Genomic DNA, 20367 nt, shown 5'->3' on the forward strand with positions numbered 1-20367 from the left:
TGATTCCCCCACCCCGGCCAGCTCCCCCCACTTTAGTGGGCTTGACATCACACGGTATGGAATACCCCTTTGGCCAGTTTGGGTCAGCTGTCCTGGCTGTGTCCCCTCCCAACTTCTTGTGCCCCTCCAGTCTTCTTGCTGGCTGGACACGGGAAGCTGAAAAATCCTTGACTTAGTCTAAACACTACTTAGCAACAACTGAAAACATCAGTGTGTCATCAACATTATTCTCATACTAAATCCAAAACATAACACTATACCAGCTACTAGAAAGAAAATTAACTCTATCCCAGCTGAAATCAGGACACTGACGCAGCTCCCAGTGGCTGTTCAATCACCGATGGGGAACAAGCATCAATGGCGCTTGGTACTGCGTTACCCAGAACTGGCTAAGAGTGGAGGACAGGTTGCAGGAGTACCATATAAACTGGGAAGAGCCCCAACCACCCCACTCCCCACTGGCTGCGACTCCAAAGCCTGCCTGGGGCCTGGTTAATGGCCGTTTCCAAATCCCCAAGCAGCAGCCACAGGACAAGGCCAATCCCTCTGCCCTCCCAAAATGGCAGCCTGGCAGGGGATGGGTCTTCATGCCCTGATAAATGCCTGTAAGGGCAATATCAGAGTTGGCTTTAGGCTGGTGTGGGGGCCCACCATGAACCCTCAGGGGCACAGTGTGGCCTGTACCCAGGGGACCCGGCCCACACACCTGAGCCAGCTCCTGGCTGTTGGGTGGTCCCGGGCAAGTCCCTTTTCTCCTCCATTTCCCTCCCCAGCCTTTGTTTTCATGTCCATAGCATGCAGACTCGACAGGGCAGGGACCCTCTCGGCTGGGTGTTTGCACGGTGCAGCCCTGGCCAGGCCTCGGTGCCAGGGAGCCGGTCCCTCTTGGTGGACATTGTCACAGTCTGCTTTCCAATTATAGCATTGCAGTGCTGTGACCGTGTTTAATTGTCTGGGTTTTATAAACACTAAATGGCCTTGGCTGACGCCTGAGTTAATCATCCCCTGCAGAAGCGACTTTGGCTGGCCGGCTCCCAGCCGGCCCTCACCACACCCGCCAGAAAGGGTCAATTAAAAAAAGATGGGAGAAAATAAAAACACAGAAATGCAACTTAAAAGATGATGCTGCATCTGAGGAAATGACACATAACTCCCTTCTGTCTGCAAGTGATATGTGATGCCACCTCTGAGCTGGGCTTTCCTGAAGGCACCAAACAGCAGCAGCTCTGCTCCTCAAACCCACCTGCCTGCAGCGGGCAGCGCAAGCTGCCCACACCTGAGCACCCCTTCCCACCATCCCAGTGACTGCCCAGATGAGGGTCCGAAGACAGCAGAAGACCTGTAGCAGGACAAACAGTTCAATTCACCTACTGTGTCAAACCTATGTTTCTTTCCCTCAGGTTTTCCTCCCTGTTAATACCAACAAAGAAGAAAATCCAACACAACCTGCCTCAAAAATGCAAACAGAATGAAAAAGCCCACAAGAGTAAATAGCCAAGGCTTTTATGTTAATGCAAGAGTTGCTGACAGCATCAAAACAAAGGAAAAATCTCTGGGTCAAATTTGCAACTGATGTAAATAAGCCTATTGAGTTTCAGTGAAGAGCCCTGACTTTCATACAGTACATGTATATGTACATATGCTCCCCTCAGCCCCCTCTGCTAATGCACCCCAGCTCAGTGGCACAAAGGACACTGGAAGGGGAGCAGATGACGCTTCAGTATAATTTGTACATATGCACCACTAAAGCTTGGCATTTCTATTTAAAAAAAAACCCAAAAAACACCAAAAAAACCTGGGCAAGTGCACAGCTGCAAGGCAGCCTGGGTAATTGTGCAATGCTGGGAACTCTTAGGTAGTTAATAATTATACTCAACCTTCGGTCTAGTTCCTAACAACACCCCTAGGCGTGTCGCTCTTACAGAATAAGGGCACACGCCCTGCTGTGTCTCCTTGCTTAACAGGAACACAAAGTACAGTAGTAGGAGGTGTTTCCTTGAACTCTGAACAATTGGACATTTAAGGATTAATTACTGTTAAGGAGCTTTGGACTGGCAAACACACTAACTCAGCTCTTGGCTGCGTCTCCCAGCCAAGTTCTCTCAGTCATCCTAATTAGAGATTCTGATACCATCTTTAATTATATGATCTCACATGCTTTTTTTTTTGCCTTTTTGTTTCTTTTCTTCTTACACTGAACCCCTGTCTTGTGCAGCACACCGAGCAAGCAGAGCAGGGAGGGGTGAACTGGCGGTGAGGAAGGTGTCTGGCTGGGAGTTGCTCCCCCTTGACTCACTTGGTGCAGCAGTAAGACCATGCACTATTAGGACCTGAGGTGGCTGGGACCCAAGCTCCCTGCATTGCTGAAAACACTCTGGGTCTTTTACAAGAGGAAGGAAAGCATCAAGCCTGCCACAGCTCCCTCACTGCTGTGGGCAAGATGGGACATATACTGTATTTGTTCAGTATTGACTGCAGCCCAACTAGAATAATCCTGCGCCAAGCGGTATCCCATGCCAGCTGCAGTGAGTGTGTGTGCGTGCACATGTATATACACACACACTCTCCTGTACACACCTTGATCTTGTTGAAACAACAGGAGGAGCATAGTGCGTGTTATTAATGTTTTTCACCTTTGTAAACACTGCATTGCTGGGGCCATGCTCCTGCATCCCAACCTGCAGCACCCAGCAGTGCTGTGGGCCTCTCTGCCATCCCCCTTGCCCCAGCACCTGCCAAAAGCTGCTGAAGGTCCTTCACATGCAAGCTGGTCCTGTTGGTCTGCAGCATCCTTCCTAGGAAGGGACCTGACTACATCCGAGAGTCACTAAGCCGATGTCACCTTTGCTTCTGTGCGCTGCCATTTACTGCCCACCTTCCCGCAGCCCCCAGTTCCCCCACATGCAAGAAGGGAAGTTTTGGGTGGTGTGCTTTCAACTGAAACGCTGCTCTGCTGAGCTGGAAACTCAATATACCCTGAGGTCAGCTGAGGTTCACTAAGCTGAGGAACTCCTTAACTGGTATAGTATGAAAAGCCATCTCCCTTCGTCTTTGTGAGCAGCACGGGGATGGATAGGTGACTTCTCACTGGGATGCTTTTCTAAATGCTGGACCCCCAACCTTGCGTGAATGTGGGGGCAAGGAGGCAGCCACAGCCTCCCTGCTTTCCTCAGTGCCAGCCTGTTCCCTGGAAATGGCTCCAAGATCCACCCCTGCCTCTACCTGCCAGCAGAACTGGTTGGCCTCAGCAGGGAAGGTGCACCGCATCCATGCTCACCCCACACCCCTTGGGGTTGGCAAGCCTGGCACACATCCCAGCGGGGTCTCTGCCCTGCCTGTCCTCCTCTAGGGTCTGTGCTAGCCTGTGGGAATCAACACCACTGAGCGCTTCACCACCTCTTCCAAAATCAGGGAGGAGGAAAGGAGGACCTGACTGTCCCAGGCAGGCAGCAGTACCCCACACAGGGAGGAGCCCTTTCCTCCCAGCTCCTTGGCGTTCCTCGCTGATTCAGAGTAAACATAATGGGGCTGAGATGGCGCCATTGATCCTGCTGGGCAGGTGGAGCCGCTGTATGGTAGGGATTAGTAATGGCTTTCTTCCCCGTGGCACTGGGTCACAGGATTCAGCCCTTCGTACAGCCCCGTGGTGGAAACAGTCTTCCTCCCTCCCCACCGCTAGAAACCTGCCTGTGGAGCAGCTGCTGGTCCTGGGGAATGGAGCAATGGCAGCAGCTGCACAGGGAAATTAAGTGTTGGAGCCAAGTGAGAAAAGAAAAACAAAATAGGGACCAGACTCTCACCATGGGTGAAGGATAGACCTACCCTGTCAAGGCAGCCAACCATACTCCTAAGAGTGATTCCCCGGGAGTGCCCTTCCTCCAGCCTCCTAGGACAGGCAGGTCCATGCAATCAGGGATCTCCTACAGTCAAAGTGCATCTTGGAGGACCTCGAGTTGCCGAGACCTTCACTTTACAGCTCCTTCTGCTCTGTGCCACCACAGCACAACCTTGCTCCTTGCAGCTGCCTGGGGAAGGCCTGGCCAGGGGTGACTGCAGCTCCAGCAAACCACCCACCTCCACCAGGACAAGAGCAGGGGGGAAGAGTGTCACTCCAGGATGAGCATCCATCCCAGCTGCAGGTGCCAATGGAAGAGCACACACATGGTCAAGGGAAGCACCTGAAGATGTTATGAAGATGTCACTAACCTTTCCTATTGCCACCATTTCACCATACACACTGTCACAGGCAGATCTTCATTTCCTCAGCTGCCAGAAGTGAAGGTAATTAGATACCAGTATGGCCTCAGAACACTGCTCAGATTAGACATTTAATCACAGTCCTTGTGGCTCATAAACACAATGTTCAATTGGAGGCTACAGAAGGCAGCTAACATCTCCCATCATCCCCGTGACCTGTAGCAGCCAGGGAGGAGCAGAGGGTTGCAACCCTCTAAGTCAGCATCAGCCTAGAGCAAAGGCTATGGCGACTGACTGCTGATGATGATGCCCTGCCCTAAGCCCTGGCTTTGAGGGGTCAGAGCAGGGCTGTGTCTGGCTAGACCATAGGGCAATCTTAGATGTGGAGGGATCACAAGTTCACCTTTCCCCCTACATTACTGGAGATGTTCATGGGCCTCTGGCATGTAACTTTTCTTTTAAGCCCACAGACTGGCATCTCATGCTTTACCCTCATTAACATGAGATAAATAGTTTCAAAACAAAGTTAAGTGTATTTCAGAGTAGTAATATGATGTAAGCAACTGAAATAGGAATTAGGTGAATTAGAGCATCCAGTACTTGAATAACTCAAGCTAGCCAAAGGAAAAGAACTGACCTATTTATTCCCTTTGCCCCAAACCAGCATCATCTCCTGCGGTGGCTGCTCACATCAATAATCAGCAGCACAAGTGTGTGTCATTATTGGGAGCCACTGATGAATTTGCCACAGTCTGGGAGCCCAGTTAGGGTTACAGAAAGGGGGTGGGGGGCCGGTGGGAGCGTCTGTGCTTAGTTGATGGATTGTGCCTGACCCATGAGCTCACCTAGGATCACCAGCTATAGATCCGTATTTACCTTTCCAGGGAACTTGAAAAACAACTTCTGCCTTAGAGAGGAGAAACGGTAGAAGAGCCTGCGAAAGGCAAGTAGGCAACAGTTCCTGGCACTGCCTGTGAACTTGCAGAGTTGTACAGTCATTTGTGGGATGCAGGCTCTAGATTATGGCCATGTAAGGCCTGTCTCCCTCTCTTCCCCCACGCTAGTCTGTGGAATGGAGCATACAAAATAAAAAGTGAAAGCTGAGACTCACGCTGCGGCAGGCTGAACAGTTTACATTCTTGTCTGCCATGGTATCCTCCTCCCAGCCTAGTCCTTATCTGTTTGACCTCACATAGCCAGCATCAAAAAAAGCTGATATTTAGTACAGAGGAGTTCTGGAATTCAAATGAGATAGCACTGCAAAGGGGAAAGAAATACGCTCACAATATACTCCTTCTGGACTATGTGGAATGAAAAGCAGAAACACAAAATGGTTGAAGTTGGTAGGCACCACTGGAGATGGTCTAGTCCACTTGTTCATCAAGGAAAATCTTTCTGAGGTGTCCTGGACCTCGCTACACTAGAACATGCATGAAAAACCTTCTTTTAAACCTCAGCCTTATGACAGCATGCCAGCAACTTCCACCCAGGTTGATAAACCATCTGCATTGCTCCTTGTGCTGACAGCGGCCAAGCACTGCTAAACAGGGGCCTCACTTGTGCCATGTGAGACAGAGCAGAAAACACTGGACTTGCAACTGAATTCAAGAGTTTGTTATGATGACATGAAACTTCAGGGGGATCAGGTCATAGACATCAGTAGGAGTAGGACCATAAGGTGGTGTGTTTTTTTTTAAAAAAAGCATAATTTGTTCCACTTTGGGGTATCTGATGCAATAATCATGTCACAGTTCTCCTCTGTCACATCCTTCCCACATTACAGTGGAAACATCACTTCAAACCAGCATTCTGGATGCTCTCCTTTCCCTCACACTCCCACTCCAGCTCTGCTTGCCATTAAGCTTTCTTCAGGTTTAGCACATGCTTATTCTTTCCATTGGCTGCAGAATTTCTACAGTGTTCCTGTAGCTGCTCCTGCAGATTCTAGACCAAATTTAAAAAGTAAAAACAAAAAATCACCAAAAGCTTTCATCTGACAACTTGCCATCTCTGGCATGATATATTCAGGTCACTCCTCTAGGCTTTATCTTGCCACAAAAGCTCTGCCCCAGGTAGCATCTCCCCTCCACTGAATATGCAAGACGACCAGGCTACCCGCACATGCTGCCCAGAGAGAGGAACCAGTTCTTGGTACTTCAGTAAGAAATGTAACCATAAGGAAAGCCCAGAGATGAGTCTTGTATTATGGGAAGGGGACAGGCAAAAGAGAACGGGGAGCCTCTCGTGCACACTAAAGACATCATTGGGATGTTTTCTGATCTTGATGGAAGAGTTTTTGGTGCAGATGCCCCTCACATCCTTTCTTTGCAAAAGGAATGGGTGATCTCTCTTCCAGCACAACTGCCTGCCCCATAGAAACACACAGATCCCTCACTTGTGTGAGGTCTGGGCATCACAGCGCGGAGGGAGGGTGACCCTGTTTCAGAAGGAGGGGAAATTCCCTATGTGAAGTAGAGATCTAAAATGAGATGAGGATGTCAGGAAAAACACAATTTCCATGTCAATGTGGTAGAATTTGGCCTCCCACAGCTAGAAGACTGGTGGAAAACAGTTTGCTCTGCTGTGTAATTTCATCCTTCAAAACCAAATTATAGTAACTGCTATGGACATTTCAGTGTCTGCAAGCTAATGATGATAAAAGGCAGTTGCAACCAGCCAGTGCTGGGAAGAAATCAGGTGGGAGGCCTAGCCTTGCAACCAACATTTGCAGAAAAGCAACATTAAGCCTTTTCGAAGGGTTCTGTCAGCAAACAGGAGTTTAGGGAGCACTTCAGATTGGCAGAAGGCAAGCAAGAATGTATCCTCCTGTTAGCCTTTTTTGGGGAGGGGTCAGAGGGGGGATACACTGCCAAAGAACCCAGTTTGACAAAAATCGAGGCTGGATGCCTCTGTGCACCAGCGTCATGGGAAAGCCCTTCATGAGGCAGGAAATTCTGGAGGCACTCCCCTTAGAGAAAGCTTGTGTGCAGTAGGAGGTCAAATGGGGACTCCCCCATGCCTGAGGCCCTTGGAGGTAGATATTAAGAGATGATGCTCTTGGGTCCTTCAGCATATTTGGTTATAATTGCCATGCCTCCCAGAATAACTACTTTTTCTTTTAGCCCCACCAGGACAAGCACATTTAGAAAAAGCCTCCCAAAGGCTCTCCCTCACCCCTTGTGTCATCCTTGACCCCATGGGGCACCCTAAGGCTGGCTCCGGCTCTACAGCCCAGACCCTCCTATGGTGACCTCGTGTCAGCTTTCCTACAATACGGATTCCTGACCGCTGAGCTCACTTCACATAGGCATGTGCATGTATCCCCCGTTCTGGTAACTGATACCTTCAGCATTCCCCATGACTTCACAAATATTTTCCTACACCAGCCACGTAACTTACTCCAACATCTCTGATCTCCTTCACCATGGCACTGTGAGAACACAGGGGTTAAAAAAAGGGGGGTGGGGGGAGAAATGAGTGAGGGACAGGGACCAGCAGGAAGCCAGAGCAGACATTACTTTTAAAGAAACCCATGAGTAAGGAGCGGCTTGGCCTGGTGCCAGCTTGGCTAGCCATGACTCACCTAACATCTCCTCCCTACCACCATTCCTTTTTTAATTTGAATATGACATCCTCCACTGCTAACCTGTTGTACCTGGGTTCCTTTCACCCCAGAGACTGCAGCTTTTCCCAGGTGAGCAAGAGAATCCCATCTTAACCTCCTCCTTACTACCAGTGAACCAACCATGCTCTCCACTCCATGTTTTCAGAGCAGAAGCTTTGAGTCCTTCTGGCTGAGAATGTGGATTAAAAAAAAAAAAAAAAAGTAAAGTCACCTCAGCATGTATTTTCTAGCTCCATCCCTTTCTTTTTGAAGCCAAGATGAAAGGATTAATGCATTATTTGCCTTTTAGCCCAGGTGGTCTGCTCTGCTAGCCTCTGCCCCATTTACCATTGTTGCAGCTAACAGCTGTCTGGATTGCAGCTGCTCTAATGAAAGAAGCCCTGAAATGTGCTACAACCAGGCACCTGGCAATGGTGTACCCATTTGTTCATATTGAAGGAACATGTGAGCTTTTAATTGTTCATGGCAAAGGGAGCTTTTTAATGACTTCAGTTAACAGAGAGAAGAACTCCAGTTAGCTCTTGCTATACAAAAGTGTCCACAATGTCATTAAAACAAGATTTACAAATGTCATAACTCTCAGCAGCATAGTCAACAATACAGCCAATCATTACAACTGAGCACCAAAGGAGAAGGGGGGGGAACATCACACCACCAAGGAATGGGAGGAAAAGAAAGGGGGGGGTGGGAGGGAGTCCAGAGGAAAAAAGAGAAGTCATTTTTTCTTTTCAGTCTAAATTGATTTTATTCTACAAAATGCTATTCAGTTAAAATTGTAAAAGCAAAACCATTTTAATATGTTCTTTCTTTCATAGCAGCAAGCTTTCTCTAACAAGCTTTTTGTTTTAGTGCAAATACTGTAGGCCTGTAATTCAGTAAAATAACAAGAACAGAAAAGAGACAACACCAGAGAGAACGCCTCAGAGCTGAGATTCTCCAGGACTGCAAGAACGATATCAAGATCACAACGACCAAGGAAGGGTCCCAATTCAGCAGTCACCCTTAAGAATCTCCTTGGCAGAAACTACTTCACTGCAGACAAAAAAAAGAAAAACCATGATCTAAACTTTCGAGGAAAAAAGATAATGGTGCCCCCAAACCTTCAATAATCCTCATGGTCACCTATTAATCACTGAGGCTTGATTCCACCTCTGACACCTGCTTTGCAGCAGCAAAATGCTACTGATGTTTCCAATTTGCTCCCAGGAGAGTGGAATCAGAATCAGGCCCTTTCTGTATCTGAGAATCTTAAAGTAGACTTTAGTGACACTAGTAACTTATCGCTCTAATAAAGATGCACTATCCCTTATTGATGTTACTTTGAACTACACAGTATATCAAGATATATACAACAGTTTATCCTCTCACTGAGCAAAAACAATTGGATACCTATTTTCTACACATTTTAATATGGTTTTAATATCAAGTAACCACAAACAAGAAAGTGGAATAACCCTTTAATCATACAGGATAGGAGGGGAACAATTAAGTAAAACAGGATGGGATTTTATTATTATCTTGTATTCTGAGATTCGTCCTCAACTCCACCTACTGTTCACAGAGGAATGATAATGCATCTTTAGAAACACATCTCTTTTTACATTTTATACAGACAACAACAAACCCCAGAATCTTTTATTTAAAGAATTGAAAAAAAATTATTAGCCTAAAAAAAGATTGGAGTATTTTTAATGCTTTCTTTATTATATCCAAGTCTTGAACAGAAAAAAAAGATGTAAACATGATAAATAAATAAGAAATAAAATGTAGATTGTTCCCCCCACCTCTTAAAATGTTTGGCCTTCCTAATGAAAATGAACTTCTAAGTGTCATAATAATAAGATTTCTTACATTTCAGAAGTCTGTTTTAGAATGAAAAAAAAAACCCACAACAACAACAAAAAGAAAAAAAAGAAAGAAGCAACAACCAAACACCAGGAATGTGAGTTGGGAGGATGTTAAATTAATGGCAGGCAGATCTGCTGGAACAGGCACAAGACGGCTGCCTGCCAATAAATAAGAAGATACCAGGGAGGAGGGGGATGTCTTAGGTTTGTTTTCATTTTGTTTTTTCTTTTCATTTAGGATGAAGGCCAGGTGGATCCTGCATACAGTAAGAAGCAAAACTAAAGGTTCAGATGAACCAAATAGGTCATTTAAATAATAATTATAAAAACACAACAGAGAGCTATTGTCCCCAGCATGTTGGTCCCAAATCCTATCACACCATAAGCAGTTTGAGACTTACCCAGTCTCCACACCTATGAGAAAGGAATGGATGAAGGCAATGCCACAACTGGGAAGGAGGAATGAGGGCAAAACTGGAATGGCAAACATCACCTGTAAGCTGAATGTTTCCTTCAATGCAGCTGCTACTGCTCCTCCCAGCTTGCCATTGATTAATTTAAGATGTTATTGGAGGCTTTGTTGGGCCAGTCCCTAGGGGGTTGACCCAATACCAGCTGAAATTCCCTGGGCTTTTTTCAAAAAAAAAAAAACAAAACTGACAAAACTCGTGGTCAGACACTAGTTATAACAGCTCCCACATCACCATTACCTGCAGAACACACAGTAACTACATTTAGGAATCAGCAGGAAAGATAGTCATGGAAAATACCATTTTGGGGATGGGGAAGACAATCAATTCCCAAAAAGCACACCAGTAAACCTGAAAAGAAGAATGCAGGGCCAGACTGAAACAGCAGCAGAGCTCAAGTTGTACCTGGCTGCCAGAAACTAAACAAAAGTAAGGCTGATCCACAAAATAGAGAAGGCAGGAGACCAGTGATCCCAACACAGACATCCTCTGAGAGATTTGAGGGACAAAACAGGCAGGCACAAGGTATTCAGGGCTTTTTCCATATAGTAGAATATAATCCTCTTTTCTGGGTAGTTTCACATGGCTCCCGTCAGTATCACAGGACAGAAAAGAGGATCCTTCTGTCTCTGAGAAGGTCAATGACAAGGCAGTGGGCAACGGCCAGGTGCAGCTCCTTTTGGCAACAATTCAGTAAGCAAAAGTAGTTTTCTGTTGTTCCACTAGCAGTTAGGCTTAGCGGGGTTTAAGGAGGCACCCGACTTCCTGAAACCCCTAGCAGGAATGCTCCTGATCTCCCAGGAGACATGGATCCTGGTCTCAGCTGCCCTCAAAAGTAGCTGCATTGCTTTAGGTTTCACCATTTGCCAAAGTTGCATTTTTGCTCAAAAATGGGTGGAAATGACACGCAGAGACATTTTATTGAACAGTTTTAGATTCTCCATCCAGACTGCCCCAAACAAGCATCTGGCAAAATGGAGACACTTAGAGAAGCAGCAGTATCACCTGAAGTGATATAATCTACATAAAACCCTATGAAAACAGGATCCTCTGTGCTAACTACAGGAAGCTTAAGGTCTACTTTATTAAAAAGAAAGTTTTGATGTTCATGTAAGGACAAGAGAACTCCTTTATCAATTTTACTTATTGTGTAAGCTTAATTTGAAACCTCTAGAACTGGTATAAAGATGGAAGTGTTAAAGCAATAAAGTAAAAGCCTGAATCACAATCAGCTTTACAATGCAAAAGATCACTTGTATCTTTCTATTTCTGGCAGGTTTGGTAAATACTTGGGTTTAAAAATAATAGTAATAATAAAAAAGCAAAGCCTACCTTTAGAGCTAAAGTAGTGTCACTTTGAAATGACTCAAGGAATGGGCAGTGGCCAGGGTTTGAGGGAAGTCAGCCCTGCTGAGTAAAGGTCCAGTTCCACAAGACTGAACCCTATTCATTCCCAGTGGAGTTGGAGGGGACTGCAGTTTAGCATCTCACAGGAGTGGCCCTATAATCGTATATAGCATTTCTCCAGGTCCAGCCTGACCAAGAAATACCCTGGTTTCAGTTGATTAAAAAAAAAATATATCTATAAAAAAGAATAAGAAAATCTCACAACAAAATAAATAGCTGCCACCGCAGCTTCAACAGGCAGGACCAAAGAGTTGTTCCCTAAGTGGCTTAGCTGGCAAGCTGGGCAATCCTAGTGCGCACATGGTCATGGTTTGTCAGTGCCTTGACATCAACAGGAATTGAGCTTGGCTCCAAGTGGGAATAGGTTACACACATTACTGTTTTCAGTAGTGAACATCAGCGCTGGAGAGCTTGTGCCCTCTGTAAGCACTTAATAGTAGCAGCCAAGCCCACAGGTTGGAGAAGACAAGGACCCAGGGCTAGGGAAAAAGTCCTCCAATTTGTTTTTTGTCTTCAGGCCAATCAACCTCAAAAAACCTAGATCAATTACAATGCAAAAAAAACCAGAGGCCAAAGACCGAGGTGCAAATAATGGTAATCGATTTTCCTCTGCTGTCAATTTGTCATTGATAACCAGAGGTTATCCGAAGCTCTGTTCTGGTTCAAACAGGTCATCACTTCAACCATGCCATTCTTGCCTGGTCAGAAGAACCCTGTGGCCTGTCCTGTGCTGGAGGTTGGATCATTGCCTTCCCCCCAGCCTCCGAAATTTGGAATCTCTGAGCAAACAACACCTGCTAGTATCAGCTGGTGGATGTGCACTGCTTTGTTTCCCAATAATGAAAAAGTCAGCAAGGGTACAGCCAGCTAGTTTCACCTCCTTACCCACTGCCAGTCTCCATCCTAGATTTACAGGCACGTGGTGCCACCTCTTTTTCGGTAACAAGTTCTGCAAATATGGCCAAGGGGAGGGGAGGATTAACTAACAGGAAGAGATCAGCCTCTGAGTCAGGAGCCCCAATGGGGAGGAAGACGTAACACTCCCTACACAGCGGGCAATCCAGGAAAAGTAAACAAGCAGCAGATTTGATATCCACCAAACTGGGGTAAAACCCTGCCAAAGACACTGGTAAGTGCCAGCCCAGCAGCTTTTCTGATGCCACTTTGGCCCTGAGATGCTAACTTGTTTTTTGAGGAGCCCAAGGGGATAAATGTATCTACATTTTAAAAAAGAAAGGCTTCCACATGAGCCTCCTGCTGCCTCTGTTCGCTGTCTCTGTGCCCCAGGTCAGAGTTAAGAGTTCTGCCTGTGCTGCCAAGTCCTTGGGCTCCTCTTGGTCCCCCCTCTCCTGGACCTCCCAGCCATCCCCCTCCTGCCTGGGCCACCCTGCATGTTTCCCACAGTCTGTCCCAAGAGGAAATATCCTAACAAGCCTTTACAGTTCAGAGCAACTGGATGAAATGTCATGGGATCGACAACATTGGAAATGATAAGCACAGAAAGAGAGAGAGGGAAAAGAGAAGTTGTAAGGTCAACTAACCAGAATGATCTAAGCACAGAGCACAACTGATCAGATCAATTCACAAAGGAAAGGGACAACTAGCAACTGTCTGCAGCTCGCCTTCATTCCTGGCCAGGAGTGCTCCCCAAGTCCACTACAGCCATGAAGAGGTTTCCATAGGCAGTCTCTACAGAGGGAACATCACCCTCTCCGAACAGTCCTGGTGCACCAGTCCCACTCTTGCCGTTTCATGCCTCCAGGGAGCTGGCGTTGGTCCTCACTCTCCTTCCTGGAGCTGCAGCACTTCCCCATCCTTGTTCTTGCTGCCCTTGTGCTTGAACGATCCTGTGCCTGTCTCTAATCCCATGGAGGGGGGTCCCCCCATGGTGCTGGAGGTGGGGGGTGTAACACACTGGCAAAATGGAGGGCTGCAGGGGGATTACAATGCCAGCAAGGTGGGAGAGTTCAAGGAATCCGATGACTGGTCACCGCTGCTGCTGCTCCTCCGGTGAGCTTTGGAGCAGGACTCGGACGGTGATAGAGGAGACTCCTGATCCAACACGTTGGGGTAGGTGAACACCAAGTTGGAGGAGCCAGGAGTGATGGCTGGTGTTGAGGTCACCACGATGGGAGTGTTGAGTGCCTCCTCCCCATAAAAACCTCCAGCAATGCTGATAGGCTTAATGACAGACCTCTGGGCTTTGTCAAGGACCAAAGAGGAAGATGGGATCTCTTCCTCCACAGGCTCCTGCTTGACCACCACTGCTCCGCTTGCTCCAGTCCGAATGCTCTGGAGGCTGCTGGATGGTGGGCTCCGACGTTCCTCAGGGCTGATTTTGCATACAGGGCTGTGAGCCACCAGCATAAACTCCAGCTTCTCCTTCTCCTTCTGGAGCTCAGCGATCTCCTTTTGCAGCACTGACTTCTCCTCCTCCAGCACTTCAGTTTCCTGCAGACAAAAGGGGAGTGACTAAATTATCAGAGGCTCTGGAACTGCTTCTCACCTGGAACATGGCCATCAAGTCGAGTTCCCATCTGGCATGGGCAGATACACCCCAGACTCTTCATGAGCCAAGCAGGCACCAGGTCATCGCCAGCCAAGCATCTTGTGTTTCATGTGTCTACCAGTAAGCTATTCCCAAACTTCACCAACCTGAGGGTTATGAATAGTCTTCTCATGAACTCACCTTAGTTTTGTCATGGCCAGCTTCTACCACTCTGTCTTGGCCTGTGACTGCACTCCTCTCCCTTGCTGTCTGCCTGACAGACACCTTAGCAGAGAGGACTCTGATCTCCTCCCATCGTTTTTTTGTGTTTTTCACTTAGACAGAGGTAGTGTACAGCAATCTCTAAACTGTTTCCATTTTCTTTCTCTAATGCATATTCCAGATTAGGTCTTACACTTGCCTGACTCTTGCACAAAGGACTAACACTTTCATCTCCACTGGATCATCCCTTGATGGATCCTAGTATTAATACATTTACATTTCCCATGGGCACATCACACTGATGGCTCATAGTCAATCTGTGAGCAATTAGTACCTTCCTGTATGAGAAGCTCACCATTTCACAAAGATCTCGCCCTCAGTCCTTCAAGATATGACCTCTCACTTTGCACTCCTCTCCCTTCTATTACTTTAGTCATGACAATCCTTAAATTCTTCCTATAGGAAGTCCTGCCTCCCCTACACTGAGAATATCTCCTGAATTTGAGTCAGCAACACATTTCACTGGTGCACTTTCACTGCTACTGCTGTGCTTGTTAATAAGATCATCGAATAAAACCAGGCCCAGGCTGGTTCTTGAGCAGGAGCGCTGGAGCCTTCCCTCCAGCCTCTTTCAACACAACCCATCCTTACCTCCTCTTTAGCTCATCTCTTACCCACTGTCCTGGTTTCAGCTGGGATAGAGTTAATTTTCTTTCTAGTAGCTGGTATAGTGTTATGTTTTGGATTTAGTATGAGAATAATGTTGATGACACACTGATGTTTTCAGTTGTTGCTAAGTAGTGTTTAGACTAAGTCAAGGATTTTTCAGCTTCCCGTGTCCAGCCAGCAAGAAGACTGGAGGGGCACAAGAAGTTGGGAGGGGACACAGCCAGGACAGCTGACCCAAACTGGCCAAAGGGGTATTCCATACCGTGTGATGTCAAGCCCACTAAAGTGGGGGGAGCTGGCCGGGGTGGGGGAATCACTGCTCGGGAACTAACTGGACATCGGTCAGTGAGTAGTGAGCAATTGCATTGTGTATCACTTGTTTTGTATATTCCAATTCTTTTATTATTATTATTGTTATTATCATTATTACTTTCTTCCTTTCTGTTCTATTAAACCGTTCCTATCTCAACCCATGAGTTTTACTTTTTTTTTTTTTCTGATTCTCTCCCCCATGCCACCGGGTTGGGGGGGAAGTGAGCGAGTAGCTGTGTGGTGCTTAGTTTCTGGTTGAGGTTAAACCATGACACCCACCTCATGGTTCTTGTGCTCATCCCTACCTTCTCCAGCTTAACTAGTTATTTCCCCTGTGGCAACAGACCACACATCTCTGCAATGCTTCCTTTGTGCAGGAAAACAGTTACCCCCACCCAAGAAAGGTTAGCCTAAAGGACATAGCTCTGATGGTACACATAACATCTGCCTCATTTTCTACTGCTTTCAGATGATCCTACTGTCTTTGGTGCTTTTGTCCTTAAAGCTTGCCTTTGAGGCACAGAGCATCTTTATTTCCACTTATGGAGGGAGACCAGAGGTAGGGAGACTAATGCTAGTTGGGAGGCTAGAAGGGAAGAGAGGTCCTAGGACATTTTGGGCAGTCAGCAAGGGGAATTTAGGCTCCTGAGCTCCAGGCCTGAGCCCTCACCACCGTTATTGTATGAGCAACGCCACTGGGTGGCCTTGGAAGGGGAAGGCAGCATGTGTTTTGTAGCATCTTCCTCGAACGTGCTAGTGGAGGGAGAGCAATGCCCTTTGAGCTGGTCCAAAGGGAGGGCGACAAGGAAGGAGAAATCTATGCAGAGCACATACCGCCTGGAGTTTTTCTGTTAGCTCTCGACGCCTGTTACGACACTTAGCAGCTGCCAGCTTGTTCCTCTCTCTCCGGATCCTTCGCTTCTCTTCTTCCTCGGGTGACAGCTGTGGGCAAGTGCCAAGAAAACCCACAATCAGATCTGAGCAAGGCATTCCTTGAAGTTTGTGAGGATTTAACCGCAACGCAAAGGAAAAAGGCCTGATCCAGCAGGATGCTGAGCACTCCCCCTCTTCACTGATGTCAGCAGAAGATGAAAGCACACAGTATCTCTTCCTGCACTGGGTCTTAGCAGAAGGGTGAGGAGAAGATGGAGCGGGGAGCAGGGGGAAGATTGTGTAAGAGGACAGTGAATCTGCACCAAGGCCAAACAGATAAAAGATGCTCTGATTGTTTCACAACTTGGGTGGTACATTAAGCAAAACCAGAGCACGATGTTGTAAGTGCCTCTTCCTTGAAAGAAAATATCTGCTGCTTCCCACACAAAGATAGTTTTTAGCTTGAAGGTCAGGGATGGGGTGGAGGGGGAGACAGGGAAACCAGCAGAGCTCCCATAAAGTCCCTGAAGCAACAGTGATTTATACCACCCAAAAATCTGACCTCAGATTTTCAAGCACTCAGTGAGATAACGCACTGTGTTTCTTGCATCAGCAGGCAAGGCTCCAGTGATATCAAGGGCTTCCTGAGGCCAGCTGACATCCTCACTGATGTAAATCAGGAGCAATTCCATAGAAACCCATGGAGCGACACTCTTGCAAAACCAGAGGAAGTGAGCAGGAGCCCACAAAATCTGGTCAAGTCAGGCCTAGCTTTTGGGTTTTGGGATGAGGTTTTACAAATCCCAGCAGCGGCAGATAGGCTTGCACCACTGCCAAGGCTGGGCAGCTGGTACAGCAGCGCGTGAAGAGGGCCAGTGCGGTCCGGCTCACTGCTGCAGCACACAGCATGCAAAAGCCGGCGCCAAGAGATCGCCGTGGGGATTCACAGCACACGCTTGGCCATGCATCTTCCTCCGCTGCAGACCAACTTCGTGCCCTGCACTCTGGCCTCACTGGGCCAGTGTGTGCTGCTGGGGCTTTGGCCTGGTGACTGCAACCAAAAGTGAAATGAGCACCCTGCAAAACAGGTGTCAGATGTCACGTAGTGCCAGCAAAGAATGGAAAGAAAAACCTTTTCATAAAAGCTTTCAGTTTTAGTATCTTCATGGGCTGTCAAAATCACAAATGAGACATTCACCCTTTTACTATCTTTTCTTTTTAGTGTTACTCTAACCTCATTCTGTTTGTTTTGGTTCACTTTATTTCCTTAATTTTGATCTTTGCAGTCTCAGGGAGTTTGCTTCAGCCTCTGGGCACTCCCCTCGCTCAGTTCTGCTTTTTTTGGGGGTGGGGGGTCATCCAGTCCATGCCTGCAATTTCACCTACATGCAGTGTGAGCCCCCAGATGCACACTGAGCAACACAAGCACTTCTAGGACTTCAGGACACAGGTTTTAGGCCTGAAAGCTTTTCCATCAGCAGATCAGAACACTCCATCTTGGGGTGGGGGATACCTCCACCCTGCTGGGCAGCAACCGGCAGGGCTTTGGCATATTCACCCCAGTAAGGAGCCCCCACAGGCACCACTCTCCCCGCTACAGGTCTGCTTGTTCACTTTCCAGTCCATATATGTACAGGGTAAAAATGTATTTGCACACAAGTATCTGCAGCATGGCAAAGCATAATGCACACAGACTCTGTACTGACTTGGGGCCTCTGCGTACAGTTTTCCAGAGCCCTTTCATGCTTTAGAAGCACAGACCTCACTGAAATATGCTAGGACCAAAACTTCTCCTCCCAGGGCCTTCAGTCATTTTTAAATGATCTGTCTCAGAGGCTATGCTTTGCAAAAATCTTATAGATGGGGCTGAAGCCCTTAATCTGGACGTGCTTAACATTATACCAGGTCTTAAAAGGAGTATTCTGTCAGCGGTTGCTGGATTTGTTTGAAAACGGTTGGATTTGGCACTTTTCGTGCCCCTGCTGTATGCATTATCTGTACCTTGTCCAAGCCCAATACGTGCATTCGCTGGCAGAAATGTTCATCAAAACAGGCCCTTTTTGTAAAGCGTTACACAATGTTTTCCAAAAAGGCACTTCGATGTGGTGTTCAAAGCACCAACAGCAGAAACCTGAGCCAAAAAGCCACGGTAAAGCACCCGGGAACTGCCTTAGCACGTGTCTAATCAAAAGGACTTGGCTTTGAATGACCCACAATGAACGGCTTGCAAACAAGCCACAGGCCAGGAATTGCTTGGCAGGCATCCTTCAGCAAATAACTCTGAACAACAAATAAAGCGGAGAATATGGCGATCTCTTCACGGCCAATTTGTGAACACAGAGGCAGCATTTATCAAACAAATTAGTTGTTGCTAATTATTCCCCCAGTTCTCATGAGAGCTTCCCTGGCTTTGGACACCAGCCCTGCATGCAGGGAACTGGGAGGTAGCTCCGGCTGGTGGAAAGGGCTGGCACATACCCGAACCACCATGGCTGCCCCATCCTTCCTCCCAAAACCAGGTCCTCAGTGCGCCCATACCAGCTCCGTGCACAGAGGTGTGGCTCACTCAGGACAAGTGATTTTAACCCCTTCCCTGCCTCTTAGGTCTAAAGCAGACAGCAACTCCACATAAAATAATCAGACTGTGAATCAAAACAGATGACGTGGAAGTAAAAGTGGAGCTGGTGAGTCTTATTAGAAACAGATTTCATGCAATAGCATGTGCTTGTGTACTGAGGGTGCGCAGTGCATCTCATTACACTGCTTTGCAGTGACCCCCACAACTGCTGCTTGGGAACAGCTCAGGCAGATCTAGATTGTTCAGATTTTTTTTTTTTTTTTTTAAAAAGTCAGCCTAGCACTGTGGATAGCTATTCACCAGACAGCCCTGGAGAAGGCTGTATCTTACTAAGAAGAGACTGACAGGGCTGAAAGGATTTCCAGAAGATGAGATGCCTGCATCTAGTCTACTGCCCTGCCCCAGCACAGGATCCAGGGGTCTGGCTCAATAATCCCATCAGGAGGCTGAGCACAGGGCAACAGTGGTACAAGCCACCCCATCCCAGCTATGAAAATGCCACTGGGTTGGGAGCAGAAAAATCTTTGCTTACGAGATCCCCACCTCACTGCTGTAAAGAGATCAAGCAATTGCATGTTTGTAGTGGAAAGGTGGATTTAGACACCAGACATCCAGAAGGCTCTTGCTACTAGAATCAAGGTGCTCTAGGGAAGCTGCTCCTCCCTGCACGATGCTGGCTGGTACTGGTGGTATCACCCAAAAGTGAGACTGGAGCAGCACTCGCTACCACAGAGCAGATATAAAACACCAGCTGATGTGATTTGGGTGTCAGATTGGAAAGGACCTACGTGAAAGCTCCTCTGCTTGCTCAGAGGTTCCCTTCTGCCTGGAGCAGCAGAGACACTCAAACTGAAACCCAGGGCTCAACTTCAGAGTTTCACTTGCTTTTGAAACCAAGCCGCAATGTGGCCCAGTAATGCGAAGTGTTTGATGGAGACTGGGTAAGTCTTGCCATACGATGAGGAAGCAGCAATAAAAATCACCTGCCAGCCTACACCCTATGTCACCCTGAGAAATCCCAGCACCTGTACAGCGCAGGGGACAGACCTCAATGCTCCCCCATGGGGTCAGGAGATCCCGAGAGATGGCAGCGGGGGGAAATCTCTGTACGCCTGCTTTCGAGGCACACCCAGCCACTCTCCCCACCACGGTTACCTGCTCGTCTCTTCGTCTCCGGCCCACTGTGGTTCCAATGGTTTTGATCACACCAGGTCGCTGAAGGGCCGTGTGCCCAGCCACTGATGACAGTGGGGGCAGGGGGTGGCTGTAGGGGTGTGAGCGAGAGTAAGGGCTTGACATGGAGGTGATGACAGTGGGCTGGACCATCCACTGCAGGTCTTGGCTAGTTGTGATGGCGTTGATTGTAGGGATGAAAGCACTGCCTGATCCTGGCATATCTACTCGAAATTTCTAGGAGAAAAGGCAAGGGAGAAAAGGGAGAGAGAGAAGAGGAGAAAACATAAATGAAAGCAGAACATAAGTGGTTACTCGGAAATCAGCTAGGCCCTCAGCAGCAGCACCAGTGAGGATCAAAGCAGCACCCAAAGCAAAGGCATGGGCTGCCAGTGCCTCTGAAGCACCCCAGGCTGCCCCTGTCCGCCGCAGCCTGCCGAGGAAGGCGCTGGACTCAGGGGCTTCCCCTCCAGAGCAGACCTGCCCTCTCCCAGCCCCCTTTCTCA

General features: G+C 47.7%; 1 protein-coding gene across 1 annotated transcript; it reads right to left on the reverse strand.

Moving 5' to 3' along the window:
- Window positions 1-11358: 11358 nt before the first annotated feature.
- On the reverse strand, window positions 11359-20094 carry FOSL2 (FOS-like antigen 2). Its single transcript, XM_010576515.1, has 3 exons — window positions 19844-20094; window positions 16072-16179; window positions 11359-13997 (listed from the first exon to the last, which is right to left on the reverse strand). The coding sequence occupies exons 1-3, from the start codon at window positions 20081-20083 to the stop codon at window positions 13488-13490; spliced, it is 858 nt and encodes a 285-aa protein (XP_010574817.1). The 5' UTR covers window positions 20084-20094; the 3' UTR covers window positions 11359-13487.
- Between the last annotated feature and the right edge of the window lie 273 nt (window positions 20095-20367).

This window comes from Haliaeetus leucocephalus, unplaced genomic scaffold (genome assembly GCF_000737465.1).
Source record: "Haliaeetus leucocephalus isolate CR32 unplaced genomic scaffold, Haliaeetus_leucocephalus-4.0 Scaffold526, whole genome shotgun sequence".
Taxonomy (NCBI): Eukaryota; Metazoa; Chordata; class Aves; order Accipitriformes; family Accipitridae; genus Haliaeetus; species Haliaeetus leucocephalus.